The sequence below is a fragment of the Anomaloglossus baeobatrachus genome, chromosome 2, assembly GCF_048569485.1.
Source record: "Anomaloglossus baeobatrachus isolate aAnoBae1 chromosome 2, aAnoBae1.hap1, whole genome shotgun sequence".
NCBI lineage: Eukaryota > Metazoa > Chordata > Amphibia > Anura > Aromobatidae > Anomaloglossus > Anomaloglossus baeobatrachus.
In genome coordinates, this window is record NC_134354.1 from 719,030,273 (window position 1) to 719,048,432 (window position 18,160).

The 18,160-nt window shown below is 43.0% G+C and overlaps 1 protein-coding gene across 4 annotated transcripts in view; it reads left to right on the forward strand.

Annotated features, from left to right (window-relative positions):
- STARD13 (StAR related lipid transfer domain containing 13) overlaps positions 1-18,160 on the forward strand; it is a 298,193-nt gene that overhangs the window by 255,681 nt on the left and 24,352 nt on the right. For all 4 annotated transcript variants that reach the window (XM_075337335.1, XM_075337334.1, XM_075337336.1 and 1 more), the window contains exons 5-7: positions 8,932-10,274; positions 13,737-13,910; positions 14,006-14,165. In XM_075337335.1, the coding sequence (XP_075193450.1) occupies positions 8,932-10,274; positions 13,737-13,910; positions 14,006-14,165 (1,677 nt within the window). The remainder of the gene's footprint in view (positions 1-8,931; positions 10,275-13,736; positions 13,911-14,005; positions 14,166-18,160) is intronic.

The following is an 18,160-nucleotide window of genomic DNA, read 5'->3' on the forward strand; positions in this document are numbered from 1 at the left end:
GCTATAATTTCATGAAATATAAATATTTTCTTTATTAATTCCAAAATTTTACCTGTTTTCCTTTTTTTTCTCTTTTTTCATGATGTTTGACTATTTAATCTTTATTTAGCAGTGTCTTGATGTTCTAAATGCATCTGTCAAAATGCAGGTGAAAAAGCATGTAAAAAGCGCTGAAAACGCATCTTAAACACTGTAAATACGCATGCATTTTCAGCGCTAAAGTTCTGAAAAAGGCAACTTTGGTCAAATTAATTAAGTCCAAAACGTGCGTTCAAAACTGCATGTAGGAGAACGCAAAGTGCAGTCTTAGCCTAAAACTTGGCCTCTGACCCTGACTCGTTTCCAGCACTGACTGCCCCTTAGTCGTAGGATAACACAATAGAGTAGGGGTGGATATTTGTAAACACAGACAACCAATGAAAAGCACATAAAAGGAAAATAAATAAATAGCTTGGTTGCCTGTGTTCATTAAGGCCACGTCTCACTAAGCAATATCGCTAGCAACATCACTGCTGAGGCACGACTTTTGTGACGTAGCAGCGACGTTGCTAGCAATGTTGTTGTGTGTGACATCCAGCAACAACCCGGCCCCTGCTGTGAGGTCGCTGGTTGTTGCTGAATGTCCTGGACCATTTTTTAGTTGTTGCTGTCCTGCTGTGAAGCGCACATCGCTGTGTGTGACAGCAACAGAGCAACAACTGAATGTGCAGGGAGCAGGGAGCCGGCTTCTGTGGACGCTGGTAACCAATGTAAATATCGGGTAACCAAGAAGCCCTTTCCTTGGTTACCCGATATTTACCTTCGTTACCAGCGTCCGCCGCTCTCACGCTGTCAGTGCCGGCTCCCTGCTCCCTGCACACATAGCCAGACTACACATTGGGTAATTAACCCGATGTGTACTGTTGCTAGGAGTGCAGTGAGCCAGCGCTAAGCGGTGTGCGCTGGTAACCAAGGTAAATATCGGATTGGTTACCCGATATTTACCTTAGTTACCAAGTGCAGCATCGCTTCCACGCATCGCTGCTGGCAGGGGGCTGGTCACTGGTTGCTAGTGAGATCTGCCTGTGTGACAGCTCACCAGCAACCCGTGTAGCGACGCTCCAGTGATCCCTGCCAGGTCAGGTTGCTGGTGGGATCGCTGGATCATCGCTTAGTGTGACGGTACCTTAAGTATACAGCCCTACTCTATTGAGTTATCCTACGACTAAGGGCAAAGTCAGCATCAGGGTCAGAAGCCAAGTTTTAAATTTGTGAAGTAAAGAATTTTATACAAGGATGTGCCGGAAACCTTTCTTCTTCTGATATAGCCATGTCTCTTACATCATGTGCAGGACATTGTAGTTTAGGTATCCATGGTTACATCCACTCATATCATGAAAAATCCCATAGCGATTAGCTGTGGGATGGCCATGATCACACAGGCCCTTAGTTTATTATAAGTATTTTGCCTAGTAACGCGGGTGGGTGGCTGAAGACAATCAGCTCACTGCGCGGGTGTTTTGGAATAATTCATTGGTGGTGTTCTTTTGTGCGGGAAGCTATTTCTCTATAAAAGAGGTGTTTTTCAGTCAGCTGTGTCATTCCACAGCTGACGGACAAGGAAGAAGTTGCCCCGCCCTCCCGCCTCCTTTTTATTTTTTGTTTGTTCTCTTGTTTTTGTCGGTTGTTTTTATTAGAGGGGAAAAATCGCCCAGGGGCTCTGGGTGGATTTTGGTTTTATCTTGGTAATTTTTGGTAATGTTATTTATATATGGGAAATATGTTGTTATGGTTTATTTATTTGATTATTTGGTAACCCTTAATAATAAACAATCGGCCAAGTTTTTCCAATCCATACTCTGTTGTCTGCTTCAGTTTTATTGTATGGGAATGAATGGGCCTTGTGTGATCATGATATTTAGTTAGCGGCTTGTGGTTTTAAACCATGGATACCTAAGCTGCAATGCCCTGCACAAGAGGTAGGAGACATGGTTTTATCAGGATAACTATACTACATTTCCAATTGGAGGTACTGTATTTACTGATAATATTATTACTATTAAACCTACTACATATTGGGATAGGATGTTGGAGATGGGAATACCCCTTTAGGAATAAATCGTAATAGAAAAATGGTTTGTTGTATATAACTAGAACAATTTTACTTAATTCAATGAGTGCTCATTCATAACATATATATGTGTATGTGTGTGTGTGTGTGTGTGGGGGTGGGTGTATATATGTGTATATATATATATATATATATATATATATATATATATATATATATATAGTGAATGAGCACTGGTTGTGTGTGTATTTTTTTAGACATATTATATATAAATGAATGAGCACTGATTAAATATATACACAGACGATCAGTGCTCATTTGACATATATATATATATATATATATATATATATATATACAGTATATACATACACACACACATATTTAGTGCTCATTCATTATGTACATACACAGTAGATATATATATATATATATATATATATATATATATATATATATATATATATATATATATATATATATATCCCCAAGCAAACAAAATTACACTTTTGCATGTGGTGCAAAGAATAAGTGCACAGTTCCCACCGCCCGCCTTAGATTGGATGTGCTATTATTAGGGTCTAATGTATTAAAAATTAGATGTTGGGAAATTGTGCGTTTTCTTCGACAACATGCAATTATCATTTCCAGTATAGTCCTGGTCTCTAAATGTGTACCTGTCTACCTGTGAAATCAATACTCTCAGCATACCCCGCCAGCTTCCACCGATCAGGTCATTCCGGGTTGCTGTACTTTTCCACAGCTTACGAGCCACAAATTGGAAAGAATTTCTTTATGGAGATCTAGAAATACTGTATATAAAATGTATTGCAAGTAAAAACTTAAGTGTTAAGTGAAAGTGTTTTTCCTAACCATGTAATTTATCACCTATCCTGAGACTTATTTGATAAAAAAAAAAAGTGGCCATTATCCATTCATTCTCTATGGGACTGCCAGAGATAGTACAGCACTCAGCATGTCTGGCACTCCTCTAAACAATGAATGGATGTGAAGGCCATTGTCTTAATGGGGCTTTTCACAGCATGAGGATCAGCAGGGGACCCAGACAAAGGTCAGGTCAAGTCATCTCCTATTCTCTGGTTAGGAGATAAAAAGTTATTTCAAACTACGCAAATTAAGTGGTACAGACAGTAAAGTTCTGAATAAAGGTATCAAAAAGTACATAAATATTTTGTATACTCGACACAATGTTCATCATTGGAAACTCAATGAGGGAATCCGATGTGGCCAGTGGATAGAGCGGCTCACACCAGGTGGGCTCGCTTTATTCAGTGGTCTCTACAGGAGGTGAAATGTACACAAGCAATCTATAGACTTTTTACATAACCTAGGGGCACATGAATAGGAAGCACTTTTTTCTTCTAAAAACAAATAAAATTGGCATCAAAATGGTCAATTCTTTGGTTCTTAAGCTGGGTTCACACTAAGCGACAGCGACAACGACATCGCTGTTACGTCACCATTTTCTGTGACGTAGCAGCGACCTTGTAAGTCGCTGTTATGATCGCTGCTTAGTTGTCAAACACAGCGACGCAGCAGCGATCATAACGTCGCTACATGTGCAGAGAGCAGGGAGCCGCGCACACTGCTTAGCGCTGGCTCCTTGCTCTCCTAGCTACAGTACACATCTGGTTAATTAAGCCGATGTGTACTGCAGCTACATGTCAGTGCAGAGAGCAGGGAGCCGCGCACACTGCTTAGCGCTGGCTCCTTGCTCTCCTAGCTACAGTACACATAGGGTTAATTACCCGATGTGTACTGCAGCTACATGTGCAGAGAGCAGGAGCCGGCACTAGCAGCAAGAGCGGCGGAGGCTGGTAACGAAGGTAAATATCGGGTAACCAGGGAAAGACGCCGGCTCCTGCTCCCTGCTCGCTTCATTTCGTCGCTCTCTCGCTGTCACACACAGCGATCTGTGCTTCACAGCGGGAGAGCGACGACCAAAAAATGAAGCAGGACATTCAGCAACGACCTCACAGCAGGGGCCAGGTCGTTGCTGGATGTCACACACAGCGACAGCGACGGGACGTCGCTGCAACGTCACAGAAAATGGTGACGTAGCAGCGACGTCGTTGTCGTCGCCGCTGTGTGTGACACCACCTTTAGGCTATGTTCCTACAGACCAACAATGGACCAACAATGGTGTTTAGTCTGGAGAAGATAATTAGCATTGCCAGAGTCATAAGTAATTGTAAGGTGTGGATTGCCTGTGTTTTCCCTGTCTGTCAGTCATACTGTCAAGATTTAATAGTGGACTCAAATATTGGCTCCACCTACCCCAGGGGAGAAAATCAGCTGCAGTTTTCATCTCGATCTTATAATTTTGTTAGATCCTAGGGAAGCACCATTTTTTTCCATTATCTTAAGGCTATGTTCACACATCCATATAAAAAAATTGTCAGAATTTCATCCTGAAAAACAATTTTTTTCTCACTTGTCATCTGTGTACAATTCATTTTTTTTCACAACTAACATGATCACTGTATGTTGTGTTTTTTTCCATTATTTTTGTAGGTTTTCTATTGCTTTCTTGTTCAGGATTTTATAGTGTCAGTAAATGAGTTATTCACCATATAAATAACTAATTAGTAATAAAGGGAATTTGTCACCAGGTTTTTTTGCCACCTAATCTGAGAGCAGCATAATGTAGCGACAGAGGCCCTGATTCCATCAATGTGTCACTTACTGGGCTGCTTAGTGTAGTTGTGATAAAATCACTGATTAATCAGTAGATGATTATCATTACAGGACTACTTGGCATGCTGCAGATAGTCCAGCATATTCATATTGTATAATTGCTAGATCTGCAGCAGAGAAAACATTGATTTGATCAAAATGACAGCAAACAGCTCAGTAAGTGACACATCGCTGGAATCAGGGTCTCTGCCCCTATATTATGTTGCTCTCAGATAAGGGAGCAAAAACTTGGTGACAGATTCCCTTTAAGGTACTTGTATTAAATGAAGGTGGTATGTAGGAGTGTCCTGTCAAAGGCAGCAAATCAATTATCTGTTATTGTCTATGGAAAAGAAACCACATGCAAAATGATACTTTAATACATTATTACTCTTTGGAGGTGTTGAGCTATAATGATAATGATGCTTCTCTGTCCAATGTTTCTTTCTTATGTAAAGGGAACTTGTCATATCCTACAAAATTACTACGTTTCACATATGGGGTTAATCTACAGGTTAACCCATTCAACCCCGCCGCCGATTTTCCATTTTTAAATTTTGTTTTTTTCCGCCCCTCCTTCCAAAAGCCATAATTTTTTTATTATTTTTTTCTGTCACTCTTGCCATATTTGTGCTTGTTTTTTTACAAGACAAGTTGCACTGTTGAATGAAGTCAATAGTTTTACCACATAGTGTACTGAAAAGCGGGACGACAATTCCAAGTGTTAGTGAAATTGCAAAATAAAGTGCAATTCCCCAATAGTTTTTTTGAAATTTTAATTACCATTTCAAGGTATGGTAAAATTGACCTGCCATTATGATTTCTCAGGTCGTTACGGATCCATAGACACCAAACATGTATAGTTTTACTTTTACCTAAGTGGTGGGAAAAAATTCTGAAGTTTGGGTAAAAACAAAAAAAGAGTTACGCTTTTGTTGCCATTTTACGAGACCCGTAGCGTTCTCATTTTTCGATATCTGGGCTCAGAGATGGCTTATTTTTTGAGTCTTGAGCTGATGTTTTTAATGATACCATTTTTGGGTGGCTGGGATGTTTTGATCGCCTGTTATTACATTTTAATGCAGTTTTATGGCAACAAAAAAAACATACCCCAGCGATACCAAATATATGTATTTTTTATTATTATTGTTTTATTCTCAGTAGGGCATTTTGAACTTTTAGGATTTTTAATTTTTTATATTTTTTAAACCTCTTATTTTTTTTTTTTTTAATTGATTTCACTATTCCCTCTAGGGGACTTTATGACTTCATTGTCCGATCGCTTCTCCTGCTGAAACCGATGCCGGCATTCACCGGAAACATATCATGGCAGTGTCAGCGGTCATCATCTGACTCCGTGCTGCCATGGCAATCCATTGGCACTTCGTAATCACGTAACGCGGCCACTGATGGCGACGGGAAACAGCACAATCCCCACCATAGCACATTAGATCATGTCAGAGTTTGACTGCGCAATCTAAGGGGTTAACATTGAATCTCCAATCCACCCACGCCTATTAGCCGCAGATCTCTGCTGATCAGATCAGCAGACGTGTGGAGATGACAGCAAGCTCGCCGCATGAGCCCAGGGTAACCGGAGCGAGGCAACCTAGGATGTATATATACGTCCTAGGTTGTGAAGGGGTTAATAGCACTCTTAAGCTGCCCGGCCTACTTACTGATGATCTGGCTACTGGGAGAAAATTAACTTTAGTTCTCCCCTGTAGCCTCCAGTTTTCATTCATAGAGGCGCGGCCAGCGTGGCTTCAGTCACTGCTTAGTACACAGTGAGTGGAGGCTGTATTCACTCCCTGGTACTGACTTACAGCACTGATACGGACCGCTTTGAAACTATTAATCTGCAGATTAACCCCACCTTTACAGTTTAACAGCGTTTGGGGACATGACATGCATTTTTAGCTAAAACTCTGTTTTGCAATTGGGTTTCATAAAATATTTTATACCGTTTGCCTTCTGTAGCCTCTATGTTGCACTGTCTATTAATGGCTGCTGAATGAGTTAAAGAGAACCAACCAGCAGGAGTTTCATATACAAAGTAAAGTGAGTGCTATACCGGGGCTAGGATGCTGAATGTAAGCATAGATTGTGTTCTGAGATTGGATGTTTTATTTCAGAAATATGTACAAGTCCCAGCAATGCCCCGCTATTTGATTGACAGGTGCAACAGGAAGGGAACATGTGGATCGGTTCTTGCTATCTATTCCCGCCCCTGTTTGCCTGTTTGGCCTTCCTCCCCATGTCACCATCATAGATGCTAATTTTGGTGCAGGCAGACAGACAGGGGCGGGAATAGATAGCAAGACCTGACCCATATTCTTGCTCCTGTTGCACCTGTCAATCAAATAGCAGTGCATTGCTGGAACGTTACTTGCACATATATCTGAAATAAAACATCCAATCTCTGAACAAAAGCTATGCTTTTATTCAGCCTCCTAGCGCCTGTACAGCACTGGCTTTACTTTATATATGAAAATCCTGCTGGTTGGTTCCCTTTAACTGAGAATCCATCAGTAAGCTCATTCTGTCTGTTGGGGAGTTTCTAACTCTGATCTCTCTTTTTCTCATCTGCTCTAAGCTGATTTATGGTCACAAATCATGTCAAAGTTGAATGTGCCCAGAAACAAAGAGTCTTTAAAAGTAAAACCATGGAAAAATTTTAATACGACTCAATTGAAAAAAAGGGCATTGAAGTTAAAAAAAACAAAAACAATTGTCTCCAAAGGTTTTTTTTTCTCTCAGTAATATGCATAGATGATTTAAACTTTGAATAGGCTATTTATTTATGATTAGTAAAGGGGTTGTCCACTACTTTCTTTTACATTAATGGTCTATGCTTAGCATAGGTCATCACTATCTGATCGGCCCGGGTCTGACACCCGGCTCCCCTGGTGATCAGCTGTTCTTGGTGCCAGCGGAAGCAACAGGCAGCCGGAAATGCTGAAATCCGGAGCTGCTCTGTCTCCTGATAGCGGCCGCGGCCAGGTACTGCATGTCCGCCTCCTATTCAGATCATTAGGAGGTTGATGTGCCGTACCCGGCCGTGGCCACTATCAGAAGACGAGGGAGCTCCGGAGCTCAGCGTTTCCGGCTGCCTGCTGCCGCTGCTGGTACCAAGAATAGCAGCGGGGGTGCCGGGTGTCAGACCCCGGCCAATCAGACATTGATGACCTATCCTAAGAATATGCCATCAATGTGAAAGTAGTGGACAACTCCTTTAAGGGCTAAACTAAAAGTACTGCTGCCAATCAGAAGTACAGGCTGTGTGAGTATTTAGGCCAGAACTACGCAGCGTCATATTTAGCGCAACATGGAACACGTCTAATGATTTCCCATAGTATCGCATTACGACCTGTGACACATAGTCACAAATGTTTACAAATATGTTGGATTTTCTGTCAGTGTTTTGACGGTAAATCAAAATTTGGCAACATTGTAAGATCCACAACACGTAACAATAAATGTTAGTCATACGATAGGAAAAGACGAATGTTGATGTTTTTTTTTATATTCAGACAATTGGTTTTCACCATGGAAATTTGTCATAATTGAATCATTAATAATATAGGAGTGAAATGCACATGAATAATAATTGAAACAACTGGGATTTGGAACCTGCCTGGCACATTGGCTTCCCCGCCACTGGGACAAAAAAAGGCCTGTAATCCTCCCTGCAACATTCGGGTTTCAATTACGTTCAGTTACCGCTGCGTATATCAAGGGCGGAGACTATAACTGCACCTTCCACACTGACTGACAGCTCGCTCAGTCTTAGAGCAGGCTGTCAGTCAGTGTGGTTACAGATAGCAGTGACTGAACTGGCACCGGCGCCAACCTGATGACTGAAACCCAAAGGCTGCCAGGAGGATTAAAGTTTTTTCCTCGCAGCAGCAGGGTTGGAATTGCAGGCCCCTGGGCAGTTTCCAAATGCTATTAACTTGCACATTAACCCCATACCTGCAGGTCAATAGCTTTTTTTTCACATGACAAGTTAAAATTCCTTTAAATTCCTAGAGGAGCATTGCATGGCTTTTAAGTCTACTTACACCAACTTTTCATTCCTCAAAAGGAAAAACTTTATCCCCTAGACTCCTTAAAAACATATACACAATATGATAAAATGAATATGAAAATGAGGATGTAACATCATGTGTATTGTTTTATAGAGTGAAGATTCAGATGAAGAAGATCTTTGCGCAATCAGTGACAAATGGACATTCCAAAGATTCAGTCGTCGATGGTCTCGGGTGGATGACATTGATACTCTGCTTGGGAGATCAGAAAGACTTGGGTCATCCGGGGACATGAAAAATACGACAAGTAGTGAAAGTGTGCTGACAGATCTCAGTGAGCCTGAAATATGTTCTATTCACAGTGGAAGTAGCGGTGGGAGCGACTGCAGATGTGCTTCCAGTGAAACATTCGAGGGTAATGACACCATGTGCGTGCCAGACTCCAACTCGGTTAACTTTTTACCTCCATATTGGTCAAGGGATATCTTGGATAGCAAATTAAATACAAAGACTGATAAATCTTCACATACGAAAGCAAAAACACTACTAAAATGCATGGGTACGCTTCGTGGAAAAGGAGCTCATGGGAAACTAAAAGGACCACCTAAAACTGGAGGCTTCATAATTAGTGAACCGATTCTGCAACTGGAGCCTGATTCTGTAAAGTCGATGAACTGTCTTCAGATAGGCAATGGACCAGTAAGTGACCCAACTATGGACCTTAAGGTAACTGGAAAATTCGGCTCAAAATCAGAAATGAGGACAATTATTGAAAGTGCTTCAAGTTTAAAGGATGGGGAGATATCTGACTCAAACAAACGTGCTGGCATGTACCTAGAGGACATTGACCTCTTCACAATGACTGGGCTACGGGCTAAACCCAGCCACAATCATAAAAATGAATTTCATTCCCAAGAGGATCTGGTTGTACATATTCCAAAGGACCACAAACCTGGAACATTTCCAAAAGCAATATCCATTGAAAGCCTGTCACCTACTGATAATCTTTGTGGTGTGAACTGGCGAGGTGCAAGCATATCTCTTAGTGGGCCAAAGGGCCTCTCTGTTAAAGAACCAAGGCCTTTATCTTCAAGATGCCCAAGAGGCAGCAGGCTTAGCGTATATGACAATGTTCCCGGATCCCACTTGTATGCCAGCACTGGAGATCTCATGGATTTGGAAAAAGATGATCTTTTCCCTCATTTAGATGATGTATTACAACATATTAATGGACTGCAACAGTCCGTAGACCATTGGTCAAAAGATGTAATGCCAGAACTACAAGATGATAACTTATCGTTGTTTCAAAGTCCCAATCCGGCATTCCTCACACCAAATCCAGCCGGTGTAGACTTTGAAGGAAATTCTATCTCTGATGGAAGAACAACGCCAAGTGATATGGAAAGAGACGCAACGTCCCTTAACGAGTCCGATGCCACAGGAACAAGGGAAAGAAGAGACTCAGGAGTAGGAGCATCTCTTACGAGAACAAACAGGTAGGTTCTTCTGCTTTGTGCCCACATTTTAAAAAAAAAATATTTAAAAAAAAATAAATCCAAATAAAATTTTATGGGATAGAAAGACCTTTTGGCTCTTTTGCACTTTAAGAATCAGGTGTAATTGTTTTTAGGCCTGGACTGGCCCACCGAGGAACAGGTGAATGCCCCGGTGGGCCTCTGTGCAGGAGTAAAACACTTAGGCTTTACACGCTGCGACATCGCTAGCAATTGCTAGCGATGTCGAGCGCGATAGCACCCGCCCCCGTCGTACATGCGATATCTGCTGCTCGCTGCCGTAGCGAACATTATTGCTACGGCAGCTTCACACGCACATACCTGGTCGGCGACGTCGCTGTGACCGCCGAACAATCCCTCCTTCAAGGGGGTGGTGCGTTCGGCATCACCGTGACGTCACTAAGCGGCCGGCCAATAGAAGCAGAGGGGCGGAGATGAGCGGGACATAACATCCCGCCCACCTCCTTCCTTCCTCATTGCTGGCGGGACGCAGGTAAGGAGATGTTTGTCATTCCTACGGCTTCACACACAGCGATGTGTGGTGCTGCAGGAATGCCAAACAACATCGTACCGGTAGCAGCAGCGATATTATGAAAATGAGCGACGTGTCAACAATCAACGGTTTTTGACGTTTTTGCGATCGGTGATCGTCGCTCCTAGGGTTTACAGGCTGCGATGTCTCTAACAGCGCCGGATGTGCGTCACTAACGACGTGACCCCGACGATATATCGTTACCGATGTCGCAACGTGTAAAGCCCGCCTTACATCCTAGTAAAAGCAATAGTTGGCCCAATCAATACATTTGATTCACTATGTTCAGAGCAGCTTCTCATCATTCATTCATAAAATTACCAGTGTATTATTATACAGACGCATACTATAGGTATATTTATGAAAAAGGGTCATGCAATATTTGCATGTAGCTGAACAATGGATCCCCATGGTCAATGTTACTGGTGGGCCTTTGCCACTGCAGTCTGTCGTGTCCGGTCTAGACTGAATGTCTGCAGTCACTTTGTGTGACTGTAGACTTGTGAATCCTCCCAGCGCACACACTGTGCGTTGGGATTCTTCTGTGTTTGCGCCTGAACTGTTATCAAATATGTGATATGCAGACACCTAGTCAATACCTGACTATTGGGCGTAACGTCGCTCAGTACAAATATATGCATAGCACATGCTTGACTACCATGCCTGGCGCAGACACCGAGGAATCCTCGCAACATACAGTGTGTGCACTAGGTGGATTCACAACTCTGTCTCAGTGACTGCAAACTTGTCATTCTAGACCAGACAACCCCCTTTAAGTTAAATAAAGACACACATAAAGAGTGGGTTTAGAATTGTTGATCCTTGGCGTTCAACAACCGCCTACTGGCTACATAGAAGCTGACCGGCGGTGGTGTGCATAGACTGTCATTGTTATCTGCAGCACATGTCCTGTTTTCATCTGGCAATGTGCAGCCATGATAATTTAATTGAACTTAGAAATCATTTCATAAGACAAATGAGCATTTTGCTTGTTCATTAGGTGATTAGCCGCCTTTTTACACTGCCTGATTATCAGGAACAAATGCTCCAAGGATTCACATTTCCTGCTAATCTGTCTATGTAAATGCACTTAGTGTAGTGTTGTTAAAATCACTGTTTAATCAGCAGTAGATTATCATTACTACTTGTCTTGCTGCCAGGTGGTCAAGCATATAGATGAGGTCTATATAACTGCTAGATCTGCAGCAGAGAAAACACTGATTTTATCAAAATCACAGCAAACAGCTCATTAAGTGACACATCACTGGAATCAGGGTCTCTGCCCCTACATTATGCTTCTCTCAGATGGGGGAGCAAAAATCTGGTGAAAGATTCCCTTTAACACTAGAAGTACTGAGGTAGTCATTTTGACTACTTTGCACTATGTATTTCTACATAGGTGTCACGAGTCCAGTAGTTCTAGTGTTAAAGGTAATGTTTTATGAGAAAATTACCTATTAAATCAGGTTTTTGTGGAAAATGTATATTTCGAAAAGTGTTTGATAGTTTTATTTTTCATATCATGATCTTTTTATAAATAGCACCACTACAGTGTTTTGCTTTTCCCTGCACCGTTGTTGGAGTGGTGCTTTAAGTCTAAGTCCCCTGCCCTTGTCTTAAGGCCCCGTTACACGCAACAATGTATCTAACGATATATCGCCGGGGTCACAGATTCCGTGACGCACATCCGGCATCGTTAGCGACGTCGTTGCGTGTGACACCAATGAGCGGCCGTTAACGATGGAAAATACTCACCAAAACGTCCATCGTTGACACGTCGCTCATTTTCAAAAAATCGTTGGGTTGTTGAGGACGCAGGTTGTTCATCTTTCCGGAGGCAGCACACATCGCTATGTGTGACACCTCGGGAACGACGAACTACAGCTTACCTGTGTCCTCAATGAGCACCGAGGTGGGAGTGACGGAGATACTGGCTCCCATAGACTTGCATTGATTGCCTGTGAGGTAACTTCTGACTTCCGGCCAGTTAGAAAGCCATAGACGCAAGATGGCACTGCAGGATCGAACAGTGTCAGTGAAGTATGAAATCACCAGAAGATGAGTATAAGACAGGGAGCTGGGTGGCTTACATTTAAAGTGTCACAGGAGTGGTGAAAAAGACATAATGCTGTAGTGGTGCTTATAAAAAAAAAGGACAACGTTAGACATCTTTCAATTTTTATACCGGCAACTAGGGCTTGTTTAGACTCATACTGTCATTTTTAGGAGGCGTTTTCAGCAGACTCATTATCATCAGAGGCAGGATAATAATGACAACCAATTAGAAGGGACCCACTAATTACAAAAATGCCATGTCACAGTTGATCCTTCTCCTACCTTCACAATGAGCTTTGCACACGCTCATTAGATGCTTTAATCAAAGAAAATAGGGTTGGAGTCTGTTGATTGTGGATTTAAAAAAAAACCAGGAAGTTAGAATCTAACAAATAAAAACAGAGGCTGGTGGGAGAATTGTAAGATTTCTATATTTTATTATGTATTATTATAGCTTCCCTTTGAGGGATCGTTCATGAAATTTCTAGTTTGCAACAAATGGTCTGAGTTTAATCAGTACTTTTCATCCAGCTTTCATCTGATCATGATTCTCATGGACATATAGACTTGTATGGGAAATTTTGGTCCATGACTCGGATTACAAACGGACATGTCTCCATGATTTTTTTCCCTACACAATGTCCACAAAAAAAATCCCAAAGAAGTCTGAACAGCTCCACAGATTATAATGGGTATGTGTGTTATGAAACATGGAAAAACACGTAAAGAAAACGTACGTGAAGAAAACGGCGCCTTAAGATGACTCAAAAGACTACAAGACAAAGCATATGTATAATGTATATTATTCTTTCTTACACTTTTCTTTTCTCACTTCTTCTATATTTTGTTCCCTGTAGGCACCTGAGGTGGCACAGTTTCCAGGTCTCTCACCAGTTGAGTGGCTCTCTGGCATCACTGCAAATTAGTAACCAGTCTGCAAACCAGCTCAACCTGCTGCAAAAGTTCTCCTTATTACGGCTGACCGCCATCATGGAAAAATATTCAATGTCAAACAAACATGGGTGGACGTGGTAGGTGCATCAAGAAGTATCCAGCTTAACCATACTCTCATTCATTAGCATGCAGGCAATTTCTTATGCAATTGTTTGTACAATCACAATTACAGGTCTGTACCAAAGTTTATGAAGAGAATGAAGGGTCCTGATTACAAGGATAAGAATGTTTTTGGTGTACCCCTGATGGTTCATGTGCAGAGAACTGGGCAGCCGATACCGCAGAGCATCCAACAGGCATTACGGTTTCTGCGCAGCAACTGCCTTGATCAGGTAAGGAGAATAATGCTATGAAAATGTCATGTACAATTGTAAAGTTATCCCAAAAGTAGAGGTGGTGCAAATCGATTCAGTAAGAGGACACGGCCAATTGGGCCCATCACTAATTTCTGGCCTTGACAACTGCCCCTTACCTGACTTCAACCAAGACTCTTCTTTTCTTTAGCATCACGCTACAACAATGATTTGGCGCCAGGCTAGCTAATCAGAAGAAGAACTTAGTATCTGACAGGCCCACCAGAGCTGTGGGGCACTCGGGACCGGGCCGGTTCTATTGGGATGTCACGACGAAAGGGCCCAACTCTATGACCCTGGCGGTGTCATTTACATGAGGGATATTTACAGGGGGTGAGTCGTGATGCCAACTGTAGTATTCGGCAACGTATGGCCGATGCTGCTGGATGGGACTGCTGGGGCAGATGGTGATGCAGAAATGATGGCACCGCTCCCCATAGATGGAGCAGTACCCCAGGGCAACCTGTATAGTCTGTGATGGAGGAATTATGCGTGCAGGACCGAAAATGCAGGCAATAACTGGATGACACAGGAACTACAGTTTCCTTTACCTTTTTTATTGGTAGTGGATGGTGCCAGCCAGGGAACCTAGTTCAGATGGTAATGGAGGTCTGGGCAGCCTGGAAGCAATTGGGGATCCACCTAGCCAGGTTGCTTGAAGGCCTTCCTTCTGCACTGTCCCATGTAGGTCCCTGCTGCTCAAAGCTATGCTGCGGCCTTCTTCCTAATGCTGGTACAGTTTCTCACCTGTATGGAAAGCAGCGCGAGCCTTTTACAAGTGTCGCTCCTCTGGCAGTGGCTCCAGGCTCTTGTATGCTGCTGTGCCACCAGGCATCTGGTGTGGCTAGAAGACATTCAGTCTACTGCCCACCGGATTCAGCTGCCGGGACTTCAGTACCCGAACAACCAAGGACTCCAGCGTCCTTTCTCTACTGCTCAACTCTGGGGTGAGCTCTGTCACTGCTCTGCTCCCCAAGCTCTTCTCAACTTCCTCTCTCTCTTCCCTTTCACTCACCAACCCCTTCCCCAGGCCACAATGTATAGGGAAGCTCCCCTTAAACCGTGTGTTAGAGCTCCCCCTTCTGGTCTAGAGTCAAGAAAGTGTTGGCAGCTGGTGCTACTTAGCCAGTGGGCCCCCCTTCTTGCTTCCAGGCATAACATCACCACCTGTGAGGAGGGCAACGCTACTGTGGCAACCAGACCACTGGTGTGCCACATATGCTGAGAAGTTGGTGGTAGTTCTCTGGACTCCCATCCAGTGGCCATAACTTGGACAATCGATGGACCAGTTCCTGCCAATCATTTTCCACCAACTCTACCCAGAAGCATTAAAACAAAAACTAATATTGATAAGCAATGCACTTTTAATCATTATCCTCTCAGGTACCGGTAATTATTGTATATTTCCGGAAGCCAAATCTAGAACCCCCATTGATGTGATGGGCGTGATGGCTCAGTGAGTAGTTTTGTATGTTTTCTCTTCGATTAATACGTTTGTGTCCTCATAACAAGAGTTGACATGGAAACTGCAACTTTTATGTTGTCAAAACAGAATGCGGATTGTGCTGCTCTCAGGACAATTAGAACAAGGATTTCTTAGTTCACTGTCCTCCCACACAATATAATTTTAGATCTGAGGTCTTGGGAGAGAGCATGTAATTCCTCAGAGACATCTCGCTGCGAGCAGAAAAAGCTGCGCTCTGACTACTGTCTCTCTGAGAGCCTTCAGACAGTGACACATTCATGGTAGGGTATGGCCAACCCTTTCTTCTGTGAACAAAAATCCAGAACATCATTTCTGGAACATAAAAAAATGTCTTATTGTTCTATGAAGTGAATAGGATTTAGTCTAAATATAACCTGGCATGGTATGAAGAAACAAGAAATTATTGCTTTGTATGAGGACAAAATGCTAGAGAAATACTAAAAAAATAAAAATTCAACATCACCTAGTGTGTGTATGCGTTCTCCAACAAGAACGTCAAAGCGTTTGCACCAGAAATCTGTTGTAAAATAAGTAAAACAAGTCACAACATTTCTGAGGAAATTGAGGTTGTGCAAAAATCTTGTACTTTTTGGCCGTTTCACTCCTGATTCACCCAGGTCCACAAAAATTACGGGTGCGTAATGCTACAGCTCTCTTAATTCATGATGAACTATGGAGTTCCTTGCTCCAGTCTCTGACGCTACTCTTCAGACGCTTCTGATTAATTAAGAGGCACATTTGATTCCCGCACATTCCCTCTTCAAGACCGGCATGAACAATGCTGGTGTTGATTAAAGGAACCCAACCAGGAGGATTTTCATATATAAAGTAAAGCCAATGCTATTCTGGGGCTAGGATGCTGAATGTAAGCATAACTTTTGTTCTGAGATTCCATGTTTTGTTTCAGAAATATGTGCAAGTAAAGTTCCAGCAATGCACTGCTATTTGAGTGACAGGTGCAACAGGAAGGGAATATGTGGGTCGAGTCTTGCTATCTATTCCCGCCCCTGTCTGTGCCTGCGCCAGATTTAACATCTATGACGGCGACGGGGGAGGAAGATCAGGCAGGAAGACAAAGGTAGGAATAGATAACAAGACCCGACCCACATATTTCCTTCCTGTTGCACCTGTCAATCAAATAGCAGTGCATTGTTGGAACTTTACTTGCACATATTTCTGAAATAAAACATCTAATCTCTGAACAAACGGTATGGTGACATTCAGCATTCTAGCCCCGGTATAGCACTGGCTTTACTTTGTATATGAAAATCCTTATGGTTGGTTCTCTTTAATCTGAGCCTTAAAGAGGTTGTCCACTTATTTAACATAGATGACCTATCCTTACAACAATGTCTGATCTGCTGGGGTCCAACACACTGCACCCCCGCCGATCAGCTGCTCCGGCCATCGGCAGCGGCAGCAGGCGGACAGAAATGCTCAATTCCGAAGCTGCTCCGTCTTTCTGTCTTCTGATAGCGGCCATGGTTAGGTTCTGCAAATCCGCCTCGTATATATTTGAGGAGGAGGCAGATGTGCAGTACCCAGCGGCAGCCACTATCAGAAGACAGAGCAGTTCCGGATGTGAGTACTTTCGGCTGCCTGCTGATGCCACCAACATCGAGATCAGCTGATCAGCAGGGGTGTGGGGTGTCAAACCCCGGCTGATCTGACATTGATGACCTATCCTAAGGCGGGCTTTACACATTGCGACATCGCTAGCAATTGCTAGCGATGTCTAGAGCGATAGCACCCGCCCCCGTCGCACATGCGATATATGGTGATTGCTACCGTAGCGAACATTATCGCTACGGCAGCTTCACACGCACATACCTGGTCGGCGACGTCGCTGTGACTGCCGAACAATCCCTCCTTCAAGGGGGAGGTGCGTTCGGCGTCACCGCGACGTCACTATTCTGCCGGCCAATAGAAGCGGAGGGGCGGAGATGAGCGGGACGTAACATCCCGCCCACCTTCTCCCTTCCGCATTGCCGGCGGGACGCAGGTAAGGAGATGTTTGTTGTTCCTTCGGGTTTACACACAGCGATGTGTGGAGATGCAGGAACGACGAACAACATCATACCTGCGGTCGAACCGACATTATGGATTTGAACGACGTTATACAGATCAGCAATATTGTACGCTTCTGTGCTCGTTCATCGTCGCACCTAGGATTTACACGTAATGTCGCTACCGGCGCCGGATGTGCGTCACTAACGACGTGACCCCGACGATATATCTGTAGCGATGTCGCAACGTGTAAAGCCCACCTAAGGATAGGCTATCAGTATTAAAGTAGTGGACAACCTCTTTAATATACTTGCTATGTTTTCTACATTGTAGCAATCTAAGTTTTTTATCTACAACGTGCATGACAGCGAGGGGAAAATTATTTTTCTCCTAGTCGTACCCCAGACAAGAAGTGAAAAATTACTTATCAAAAATAATGCATTATATGATGCCATCTACCAAAAAAATAAGAAAAAATGTG